This window comes from Epinephelus moara, chromosome 23, assembly GCF_006386435.1.
Source record: "Epinephelus moara isolate mb chromosome 23, YSFRI_EMoa_1.0, whole genome shotgun sequence".
NCBI classification, from domain to species: domain Eukaryota; kingdom Metazoa; phylum Chordata; class Actinopteri; order Perciformes; family Serranidae; genus Epinephelus; species Epinephelus moara.
This window is the reverse complement of record NC_065528.1, coordinates 27,304,825-27,317,883: the sequence shown is the minus strand read 5'-3', so window position 1 is coordinate 27,317,883 and position 13,059 is coordinate 27,304,825. Positions and strand designations below refer to the sequence as shown.

General features: G+C 42.4%; 1 protein-coding gene across 3 annotated transcripts in view; it reads right to left on the bottom strand.

Annotated features, from left to right (window-relative positions):
- Nucleotides 1-13,059, bottom strand: part of syt1a (synaptotagmin Ia) — a 297,749-nt gene that overhangs the window by 17,220 nt on the left and 267,470 nt on the right. For all 3 annotated transcript variants that reach the window (XM_050036768.1, XM_050036767.1, XM_050036769.1), the window contains one exon: nt 7,389-7,506. In XM_050036768.1, coding sequence (XP_049892725.1) covers nt 7,389-7,506 — 118 coding nt within the window. The remainder of the gene's footprint in view (nt 1-7,388; nt 7,507-13,059) is intronic.

The following is a 13,059-nucleotide window of genomic DNA, read 5'->3' as shown; positions in this document are numbered from 1 at the left end:
GAGTAATTTAATAACCAGGTGCTTTTTAACTTAAACTTGAGACGGTTTCTTAAATGGTAATTTTCACTTTTACTAATGTGAGTTTTTTTATGGGATTAATGGTCAACTGTAATAATGATATGTATCATTGCTTACAGCTGTACATGCAATATAACAGTGGATGCTTTAACATGTTCAGTACATGTCAGGTATCCTCTCATAACTGTGCCTGAATAAACACAATACAGCAGCTGAATGGGATTATGCAAGATAACCCTTTCTTAGGTTGGGGAAAAAAGGAAAACACACCTGTGGCGCCACATCACTGCTATCCAGACGCCGCTTATCTTTCTGGCCAGCAGATGAGAGTTTGGCATTATTGAGTTCTGGGAGGCTCGCCGTACCTCATATCCGGGCCCATTTTAGCGTCTTATCCCAGACGGATGTAATCTGTCCCATTTCATGGATGAATAACAGCGCTCCTGATGCAACAGCGCTTCCTCATATATGTGTACAGCAAAGAGGCTCGACTCCGCTATCCTGAGGGTTACTCATCTGACTCCTGGATCTCGGCCATGGTTTTATGAGGCGATGCACTATCAGCCGTCCATACATTTCCCCCAGGAGGCTAGAAGTAGGTTTCTGGATAAGTGATGAGCCCTGAGCCAAATCTGCTGCAGAGTTCAGCCGAGCTACAAAAGCTGTCTAATTTTAAAGTGGTTACTTACAGTTTGTGTTTCAAGCTGTGAATAACTGCCAGCTGTGACTCATCTGGATTATTTTGGTGAGGGGAGTGCCCCTTACAGTTAAAGCTTCACTACTATTTTATGTGCATAGACACACAACACCACACAAAAGGAATTTGTTTCTCAAATATTCCCCAGTTCATCGAGTGTGGCCGCTGCGGGCGCTGGCAGAGTTGTGCCAAATGAACACCAATACAAGCAGGGTTAAATATAGCCTGGCTGTCATCTTAGCTTTCCTCCCATCATTTTGGATTTGCCATGGGCGGGTGAATCCAGGGGTGACTGTCAGTTTAGTTTTACACACTCGACTCAGCAGTGAGTGGCACACAAACTGCACCAACACACGTGTTTACAGTGAAACTCTGAGGTGCGGACCCACATACATGCCTCCACAAAGACCTCTGTGAAATAGTGTTGTAGTCTCGTTTGGACAAAGAGAACCTGAACTGAAAGCACAGAAATCCTCCTGTAATTCCTCTGCTTCTTATTATCTGCATCTGAATTTGTATATAGAGAAATTCTGAGAGAAATCAGTGGTGGAAAGAAACTACATACATTGACTAAAGTACTGTGCTTAAGTTCAAATTGGAAGTTATTCTACAGTACTTGAGTATTTCCATTTGACAATACTTTATACTTCTACTAGTGATGTCAAATATATCAATTTATTGATAGATCTCGATTCCAAATATTTGAAACTGCTTCAGTACTCATTTTCTGCAGTATCCATACACTGATACCAGCTGCTTACTTCTTGTTAATGTTTACTACAGTCATTCTGCTGTTCTGTGACAAGTTGTCATCATGTTGTACCCGTTAGGTTTATCTTTTCATAAAAAGTTTAAATTTCATGCCCTCAATGTAAATTCTCCCCACGGCATCAAAAATGGTATCGAATATCAATATTTTTAAAGGTATTGTATCAAAGTCATAGTGAGGTTATACAGAGGTATGTAGGTGTGTATTACAGAGGCTAAGCCTAGACTTAAAGCCACTGAGGGGCTGCATAGACAGGCTACTTACTAAATGGCGCTCGCCTGACCTAACCGACCGCTGCTCATCAGATGAAAACGAAGAGTCCACTTCTTCTTCTTCTTCTTTGATGCATAATTTATTTATCACCTTTCAAAGGTAATCTGGAAATCCAGATGCCCCGCCCCTAGCAAATCGAATTTGCACTGCACAGGAATCGCCAATCGGACCAATCAGATCAGTCTATCTGACAGAGGCGGGCTCTGGGCGGGCGTAACATGATGAGGACAGCGCTGCGCCATAGGAGTTGAAAAGTAAACAGCCAAGATGGCAGCTGCTGAAGGACCGCGTCCATTCAGTTTAGCTTTGGAAGAAACGCTAAGCCAACTACACTTATCTTTTTCCTTGAGAGAGGAACAGAAGACTGCCCTAGAAGCCTTCGCTTCCAGGAAGGATGTCATTGCTGTTTTGCCGACGGGATATGGCAAAAGCATAATATATCAGTTTGCCCCACTGTTCGGCAAACAAATGGGGCTTAGTGCAGTGAATATGTCACCTTGTTTTTTGCTCTGATTGGCCATCGTGCTATCCAATTGCGTGCAGCGGCATTTAATATGCCTCAGTTAGTGCCACCCCTTGGGTAGGAAGGGTGTATCAGTGAGGGCCAGACTCAAAATCTTTCTAGATTTGAGTCTGGATTTCCAGGCTATTTCAAAGGTACAAATTTTCACTATTACATTGAGCAGTACACCTGACTTAATGTGGCCCAGCGTTGTGGTCAAAAAACTATCTGTGCTCCCCATCTAGCGACCTACCTATATTGACAGACACCGATGACAAAAGCAACCTACATATATATTTTACACTTGGGACCGCTCCTATACTGTGTATCAGCACTCACGGCATGCCTCTTCTCCAATCAGGTTACTTGGTCAGCGCTAACTGAGTCTGAAATGAGCCATTCTGCAAAGTGCTTTTCCTTTTAAGTATATTTTAATGCTAAAAGTTCTATACTTTTACTAAAGCAAGCTTTAAACTGTGCTATTCTACTCAAGTAAAAGATCAGAATGCTTCTTCCACCACTGAAAGAAATCGACACTGATAAAATAACTTTTGGATTCCATAATCACTTTCAGATTGCCTCCTTCTCTTGGGGCACGTTCATCATCTTAATGATTCCTCTGGCCCGTTGCTTTACTGACTGGGAGAAAACCTCTCACTCCGACCATCCAGGGGAACAAAACAAATAAACCTTCCAGCCGAGAGGCTCTGTGCTGAACTGGAGCTCCAGGTCAGGGCAGCGCGGCTTCATTACCACCGACACCGGCACCTGTGTGCTCTCATAACTCCCCCACTGTGGGCCATTACCTGGTTATGTGCTGCCTCACAGCCCTCTGGGAAGACTTCAGAGGTACAAAGAAGGTGGGACAAAACACTTTTCCTGCCACCACCTTTATAAACCCACACATCCTCATTCTGAGTCGCTTCCAGACACTTAGCCTTTGTGTCCGACACAATTTTGACTCTGACTCACCTTTGATGGCGCCCCATGCCAGGGATACACTACAGTAGCTTCAAATACTGTGAAACGTACCATTTTAAACGGACAATAAGTGAAACTGTCACTGCTCTTCAGCGCAGAATAACACCACACATCTGTGGGAGGGTGAGAGACTTGCTGATGACTTTAACTGCTGCTGCAATTACTAGCTTTAATAAGTCACTTTCTAGTCTTTAGTCTGTTTCGCAGACTGTAAAACGCACCGCCCACTGGAGATTCCAGACCCTTTAAAATCTGATTGCCTACAACTCAACATAATGGATATGTATTGTAACTAGACATAGCTGTGGTGTCGGCTACAGCGGGGAGAGGAAATCAACTTGTCTGCAGTGAGGCTGGGATTATTTTGAGACGACAGCTAAAGAGCATGGTGCACGGCGCATCACCGCACTTAAGTAGCAACAATCCTGAGGGGAAAAGAAGCGACTGTACTTTTTTTAAACTAACAATTAAAAAAGTCTGTTTTTTTGCGAGAGACACAGCGTGGATGTAGATTTGGAGGGATGTTTCATGAGGAGCCAATCAAAAGAATTATTTCTGATTATACATTGGTTAATGATAATACCCACATCTTCCTCTGTGAGCCATAATTAGGCATGGTAAACAGGATGACAATAGAGGAGAAGGCTGATCCCAGGCCATCAATTACTTGTCCTCCTCCTTAAGCTCTGGCTGAGACGCCCCGTAGTTGGAGGCTAATTATTGTTATTACAGACCTGCCCATTATTTCATCCATCTGCTACACTTTTAAGTCCATTCTGTGAGCAGAAAAAGAAGCTGCAACTAACAAAAAATCAAAACACAAAGTGCAATTCGGAGTATATTCTGGTTGTGTGTAATTAGAAACGTGCACTGTGCCATTACTGCATGCTAATAATTCACCCTGGAACCCACAGACCAGCGCACACAGATAAAACATGCTCCAATTAAATGTGACATACAGTGTGTGGTGTCAAACTGTCTGGCTTCCCTGCTATTCCTCCTCTCTGAAAGAGAGAAACCTGGCCTTCAAAGTGAACAGATTAACACCTTTTTCTCATACTGGCTGGTCGATGTGGCTGACAATCCCGCGATGCAAATGGGCACAGGTGAGCGCTAATGCCAGTAGCATAAAATGGCAGCAGAGGAGGGTGTTTTTTTTCTTCTGCCAAATGGCTGCTTGCGCTGGTCTGGTAGATGAAAGGGAGCTGTGAGCTTTTAATGTGCGCTGTGTTACTGTACTGCAGGATGTTTAGGCTTATATGGAGAGACTGGGCTGTCAGGCAGAAAGCAAGTGGACCCAGGTGTATGGTAATTGCAGCAGAAAAGAGTCGAGGCGGGAGGGAAGTGCACACCAGGGAATTTAAAATGAAACCGATGAAGAAAGTCAAAGGCGAGGCAGCGGGGAGGGGAAGGGCTACTTGTGTTTCTGAGTGTGTGTGTGGGCTCTGTGTGTGCATGTTGAGTGTGTCTGATATAATCAAAAATTAGGGACGGAATATGGCGTAATGTGTTTTATCACATTTCGTCAAGTTAAATCAAATAAACGTATTCATAGAGCACATTTGAAAACAATAAATGCTGACCACAGAGAGACGAGAATCACAAATAAAAACAGACATAACTGTGTAAATGATGAATATTACACTTGAACCTCACTGTTATAAAGCAGCAAAACAATAAGAAGGATTTGACTTTAGCGATGGTTCTATAACATATCCAAAAACCTCAATAGAGGAGAAAAGAGGACTGTGAAGCCAGGGGAAACAGGGCAACATGAAATGCAAATTTTGCAAAGTGAGTTTGACGTCAATATGTTTTTAGCAGTAATATTAAGCTGCATCATTTCACATCACTTCATGATTGGTTGGTTCGCAAATGTGGGTCGTAGCAGCAGCAGTCACCTTTAGGGACTTTGCTCCTACATTTCTGATTCTGTTTCCTTACCGGCCCTCTCTGTCTGTCATTCAGGGTGCACAGGAGAGCATGCAGGCTCACTGGCCAATCACAACCATGGAAGGTAAACTTATAAATGTATTTACCTTAAAACATGACACACAATGTGATAAACACTTGCAGTCTATAACTGACTGCTGTACATATGTAATCAGCCCTCAGAGACTCTCACTGAGTACCACACTCACTTTGGGGCTGGGTGGTAATGTTTAGAAATCCAGAGGGAGTGGGTGGGAGCAGGAGTAGGAAACAAACCCAGAGTGCCTTCTCTTGAATATAATGGAACTAGATGACACACTTGTGTTGGTCAAAGCGGCAAAAAAAAAAATGCATCTGAAAAACTCAACAGCAAGGTCTCTTTTGCAATAGAAAGTATGGATCTACTGCTAGCTCACCTAGCACCACTGAGCTAGCTAATGTGACAGCTCATCTGAGGAGGACGTCATTAATGTTTTCATCTCATGCTGTCACAGGCATAAGGCTCTCAACCATGAGTAGATGCACACTTCCTTCTGCGCAGTGCTACAGTTGGCAGGTGTAGTTCAGTAGGAAGAAAACAGTTCCTACCAAGTCATGATTTCTGGAAAGAGACATTGCTGTTGAGTTTTTCAGATGTATTTTTTTGGCACTTTGAGCACCACAAGCTGAGTGCCATCTAGTTCCATTATATTGGAGAGAAGGCAGACATCTCTACGACTGATATCTCCAACACTCTGCAACTCAACTTTAAGGATGGAACTAAAGATAATACTTATTTCAAAAAATCCAACCAAATTTAATGTGAAATAAACAGAGTTAGAAAGCAAAAAGCTGTCAGGGCTTTTAAACCCAGACAGGAACAAAACTCTGGGTGAAACAATTGGGGACAAAATGTAACTTTCAGTAGTTGTTTTCCAAGATCCAGTCCAATCCAAACCGTAGTAAACATTAATGCCTTTGTGTGCTTGTCTTATGCTGTGGAGTGAATCAGGTATGTTTGGATTTAAAGCTGCAGGATGAACACAGTTGGCTTTGCTATGCACATTCACCCACATTGCTGAGTTGCCCCCACAGGAAATACACAGTCTCACAAAGTGAGATTTATTCATTTGTGCCTCACAGTACGACATTAAGACATTAGTGAAGAAAACAAAGACTCCAACTGTCAATTCAGGATCATCCTGGGACTGTGATGCACATCTATCAAGCTTTTTTGTCCTAAAGGGATAGTTTGGATTCTTTGAAGTGGGGTTGTATGAGGTATTTATCTGCAGTCAATGTATTACAGACAGGACTCCAAAGTCCTACCTTCCCCTAAGAGAGAGTGTAGGTGTCATCCTGGACAGGAATTGTCCTCTGAGGCACACATCAAGAATGTTAGTCGGTCTGTATACTTTCATCTAAGTTATATTAATTGTTATCGCTTAAACCGAACAGCAGCGCTATCGCCATTCTCATTCACACTTTGGTTACATCTCGTATCGATTACTGCAACTCTGTCCTATTTGGTCTCGATCTCAAGTGACCACAATCGGTTTGGTATCTACACACCCTCCTGTGCTCTTAGATGACCTTCTGCAATCCAACTCACGTCACCATCTGCCCGCAAATCTTCTGTAGGTCATACACGGACTATTGATACCTCATATTGCCCCACTTTAAAATATCTGAACTGTCCCTTTAATGAAATAATGGTCCCTCTGCTATTGATGGAAACAGACTCTGTGTGTTGCTCCAGTGGGTGTTTGCATGTACAAGAATTTCCACCCCTCCTCTGCCCTCACAAGTGGCACATTCTGTTACCATGACATCAGACCCGCTATTCAGACTCCACTGTATTGTGATAAATGTCATCTATTGATCTTAATGCTACATGTGGGGGCTGCACCACAGCAGGAACATGTTTCATACTTCTCATGATATTGTCCTCATTAGTGCATGCTCCAAGCATAACTGGCTGAATGTGTTTCCTTTGCACAACATCAGGTCTGAACAGAGCAGCTTCTTAAGGATCTGAAGTCAACTTTTAAGATTATTCTGGGGAAAAACTGTAGTCGTGACCAGTGATGTGTGTTTGGGTGGTTGTTAGAAAACAAGCAGGGTTCTAGGAGAGGAAAAGTGTGTGCTGCAGTGCATGTATAATTACAGACAAAGTGCCTGTCAGATTGAACGTCAGTGGGAACACACACATTCACACAACATGTAATTGTTCTCACCTGACAAGCCTCCCACATCCATTTTCTTCAGGTTTTTGGCCTCAAGGATGACCACGGTCAACTTGCCAGCAGTGGGGACGTATCGCAGAGAGAAGCAGATATCGCCCAGCTTCTCTTGCTGTTGGAGAAAGCAGAGGGATCGCAGAGGTGAGAACAGTTTTAACCACTAAATTCAAATTTACTGCATCAGATGCTCGCAGCAGATGCTCACCGAGAGGTTAGATGAGGGTAAAGATAGAGCAAGTAAATTCCCCTCCAAAGCACATTAGAAATTGTTCAGTCAACCAAATCTGATGTTCTAGTTTAGCCTTTTCAACACATTAGAGGAGCTGATGTTCATGCTCTCCACACGCAGAAAGGATAATTTTTAAAGGGCAAAGTCAGTGTTTTCAACCTGGACCCTATTTTCAAATGTTTTGGTGTCTAACTGACTACTGGGAACAACAAGTTTGAAAACTGGCCCAGTATTAGGTGAGAGGGCTGCAGCCAGCAGCCGTGAAACAGACTGCATTGTCATCAGTTGGGGCAATCATACACCGTCAATTTACGTTCACTGAAAATCCTCGAATTTGTCATTGACAGGATCAGATTGTTATCGTAACTAGCCCTTTTTAAATAGGAATTGTGCAAATTTGCAGGAAAGCCCAATCAGTCTTTTTTCAGCATTGGCAGTATAAACACAAAATCGGGGAGTGCAGCAAAATGCCGCCTACCTACTTTTGTTTATACAGAATGTACCTTTTTCGGGGCAATGGGGGGCGTGAGCAAGTAACAAAATGTGTAGCTCAGCGTGTGACGTAAACAGTGAGAGTTAATGGCCTCTTCGTTTGCGAGGACAAGGAGGGCGCGCAATTCCTTGTCTCCCCAGTTCTCATCTTTACAGCGTCTGTCAGGTTTGCGTTTCCCTCTTGCTACTAGCTGCTCGCTAATTCCTGCTATCAGCTGTTTCCTCTTTATCCACCGCTAGTGGGTCGCACGTGCGGCGTCATCAACAGCTCCTCCCACAAGTCTTCAACAGCCCCTCTCGTTGTGGAAGGCGGCCTCAGTCTATTTAAACTAAAAGGGTTCGGCCAATATGACTACCCTACGAGGCGGAAAATTGGGCACCTCGGATCAATTCGCCAATCCGGCTTTGTGTGTCTAAACGCTCGCAGCTTGCCGGCAAAACGGCCCAACATTCATGGAAAATCTGGCAGTGGAAAAGAGACTAGTGTTTGACAACGTAATGGAAAGGATCCCTACAGAGATAGACCTTTAGTAAAATCCTTTTTGTTTAACCAGAAAAAGTCAGAAATCACTACTGCCAGACTCCATTTAAAAATACAGTAATTTAAGTGTGTATGTAGTCAGCATATTTTTACATTTGACTGAGTGAATTAAGGGTTTATGTCAACGAAACTAGAGTTGGTGATCGTTGGAAAGGTGGAGAGACAAATTAAGACAGTGTTTGTGAGTTTCATTTTGTTTCTATTGACTTTAAATAAAGTGTGTTTTGTGATAATAAAACTGCTGTTTTTTTAAATGGAGTCTGGTGCGCTTGGCGACAGTGATTTCAGGGCTGTTTCTGGTTAAACAAAAAGGTCTATCTCTGTAGGGATCCTTTCCAAATTACCGTCACACTTATAAGAACAATGTGAGCCTGTCAGTGACAAAAACAACCACTTTTAGTAGACGTAAATTGATGGTGCATAATTGCCCAAAGTGTTACACTGCTGCCTGTATTGAGGATGCTGTCTGCAGCACTTTCCCTCAGTATTGGACCAATTTGAGAAATGATTGTTCCCGATAGTCACTTAGACACAGATACATGGAAAAGTAGGGTCCACGTTGAAAAAAAATGAAGTTACCCTTTAATGATGAAAGCTGTAAATGTCAATGTGTATGAAAAGTGACGGTCGTAAAGGTTGAAGTACACTGACCCTGGGTCATAGAGCTGTTTACTGCAATTACAGTTTCCACTTTGTATAAAGGTGCATATATGCATAAAATTTACATAAGTTGCAGAAAGATGTTTTTGTAATTGCTCTAAGTGCATACATTTTTATGCACAGTGCTTTCTGGTATAGGAAATACAGGGAAAGATAAGCATACATAATTTAGTGGCTAATGTAGAGCTGGAAAACAACAACACTTCAGTACAAGAGTAAGTCATTTCAGATAATTTCAGCATGTGAATTTCTCTTTCTTGTAGCGAGTTGTTTAATAAATTATTACATGAAGTGCAGCAGCAAAAATGTTTGTTTAGGTGGACACATTTCCAGTATTGATTTGAAGAAAAAAAGCATTTAACACTGGAAAAGTACCCTCAGGTTAATGCGATTTGATTTTCTGATCATTCAGAGAGAATCATACTGGAGAAATACAACATATAAACATAACTAATGTTGATCTGTTTATCAGCGAAATTATGAATACTGCTCAGAAAAGTGTACGATACTTTTATTATTTATAAAATAACAAATAATGAACACTGTATGTCTAACAGCAACAGTGTCTCAAAACGTCTGCATTCCAAGGTTGGTCACCATGTGAAGCAGCTGTCTGCCGCCTTTTTGTATCAATGGAAAAATAATTGGAAAATACTGAGGCACAGACAAAAACTAGAATTACCGCCTCAAGGTTGTACGCCTCCGCCAACCAGTTAAGTCGCAGTTTACATCCATGTCTGTCCACACTCATACTGTATGTAGGCATGACGAGGCTTTAAATGTGGATGTTACTGCAAAGAAGCTAAAAGTTCTAAATCATGGATGCTTCACCCGCGTCTTCAACCCGGTATCTGAACAAATGTCTCCCCTTCTGTCCTGAGATATGACGCTGAATAATGGACAGATATTGTTCTTGCAGATCATTACGATGTCACAGAGAAGTTGACCTTTGGGATATAAAAAGTCATAACTTCATCCTATCAGATTTTGGTCCCTGAATTCTGGAGGGACCAAAAACATATTTGTGAGGTCACAGTGCTCTTTGACCTTCAAAATCTAATCAGTTCATTGTTGAGTCCAGGTCATGGATATATTAGGAGACCTGGATACAGCACTGAAGGTGGGACCCTGTTCATTCCTGTGAAAGTTGCTCAGTGGCGCATGAAGCCAAAAATGCTTACTTTCCAAGGTATGAAGGTACCTGGATCTTCCGCACTGTGAAGCCCATAGAGCAGGCGCACTGGAGACTTACTGCCACCGAGCACGGCCAAGCGTGATCGAGTAGCCAGCTTCCAGCAGCCGAACAACTGACTTTAGCGCTCTGCTAACTCTTCTGGACTCTCCTAATGTTATCAGATCGAATGGACCAAATCTTGATATTAAAAGTAAGTAATTTCGCAGGGATTGTGACGCTCAAAAAGTTTATCCCCTAACTGAGCATGGCGTTAGTTCAGACAGGACACGATGTCAAGCTCAGCTCACATCCCAGTTACATCAGCCGATCTCAAACAGCCCAATCAACTGATGGAGCAGCTGATTGACGGAAGGGAGTCAGCTGATAGATCACATGATTCCTTTCTATGCAACCAATAATTGGTGACCCCATTCAGGGCGCCCTATTTAAACTGCTCTGGACAGCCCAATCAACTGATGGAGCAGCTGATTGACGGAAGGGAGTCAGCTGATAGATCACCTGATTCCTTTCTATGCAACCAATAATTGGTGACCCCATTCAGGGCGCCCTATTTAAACTGCTCTGGCCTGCCTACTGTTCCTTTTTATGGTGTATCTGACTTATCATTGTCGTTTGTCATTGATGCTGCTCTCCCTGCCTTAGGCTTTCCACGTAGGCGCATGGAAGGGCAGGTAGGTGTACTTTCTCCGCCTTTGGCTTTCCACACAGGCATGTGGGAGAGGCTTTCTGCGTAGGCCTAAGAAAGGCAGAGAGACCCCAGAACAGAGCCATACCACCAAATATAATGCTGTACATGAAAATTAAGTTTTCTTTGACTGAAGTCTTCCTGACTGAAATTTACATACATGTCTTTCCAATGTAAGTCTATGGGAAAAATTCTTTTTGGGCCCAAGGTGTGATGGACCCTGGAAGTGGCAGTAACACTGTTTGGCCACTACGAATATTGACTTCAAAGCCTGGCTCACTTCTGGGAGCCTGGTCGGGGTGACGTTTGTGCCAAATTTGAGGGAATTTCCTATCAGGCATTTTGAGATATCAAGTTCATGAGAATGACAAATGCGGACGAATGGTTGCATTCGAACAACCCAAAAACATAATGCCTACGACTACAGCTGTAACCGATGCGGAGCCATGAAAATCACAACAAACACACTGCTATATTCATCTGCCATTTTTCTAATGTGAGAAATGTGAGCTGTACTGTAGCAGGTTTATAATGTAGAATTATTTATTTTATGACTACCTTCAGAATTTTGTCCAAAAAACCAATCAACTTAATTACATTTCAATTTAAGTAATTACAGAAAAAAATGCACTTGCTAGTGCCACTGCAGCTGTTGACCCAATAGAAGAACATTTACAGCACATTACAAAAACATAACACACTAGCTTCAAAATGTACAAATGGACACTAGACTATCTATTGCATGTAATTGGTTTATAATAAATCATATGACTGTAATTTCTATGACTGTACTGTGCAAGTGGCACATACATGGAAAATTACAAGGTGTTTAAATCCAAAAATCATTAACAATCAAGATTAAAATATATCAGGTGAAAAAAGGGATTTGATTTACGTTTAAGTTACTAAATACATAAATCAAAATCTAAAACAATTGTCAAAGGAAACACAGAATGTCAAATGCAATGCTTCATATCATCCTGCCTCTCTGAGTCATAGCTTCAGAGTCACGGCCAATCAATGGTACAACAAACCCGGCATGTTTTCAATCTTCTTCTATGGATTTGGTCTCTTGTTTTGGTTTGAATGCTTTCTAATATCGGCTCCCGCTTTCGTTTGTCACTCATCACATCTCTGGAAAAGTACTGACTGCAATCACTTCACTGGTTCACACAAATCACCATCACAACACAGCCTCATTATCGCGCGCTGAACGGAGAGAGCAATTCATATTCTCGCCATATCTCTTATCAAGGCGAGGAGCAGACGCAGTCAATAACCCTCTCTCAGGTCACACCTGCGTAACTTGCGGCCATTGTAATTGGAGATTATAAATCAGAGGCAAATTGGACTTGAATATCAAACTTTGTTTTCTGTCAGGAGTCTTTCATCAAGTTTCAATCAAGGCCTGTTTCCTCATGCAGAATCAGTGTGCTGTAAAGGGCCTCCTCCTGTTTTACTTCTCATCCACTACTCTGACTAGTAGTTGCACAATAAAACCTGATGACTAAACGCTCTTACTTTGATGACGAGGGCTGGGTTTTAATCAACACAAACACACGCCCCCCTGGAGGCCGGCAAACGCAGAAGCGATGGTTAATTATGCCTGTCGAGAGCAGTGACTGGGCTCCTTAATATCTTCTATGAACTCTGAAACTTAAAGGGCACTTTCTGAACTTGCTACTTCATAGCTGACCTTAAAAGTAAAGAGGAGTGTGTTACCTGTGTGTAGGTAGAGTATTAAATCTTGACTGAGCTCACAACTGAAAGATATAAACCCAGAGGAGCGTCTCTTTCTTTGTGCGTTCGGACTGATATGCTTCCTCCTTACAGGGTGTTATGTGCTTTGTACATATTCAAAAC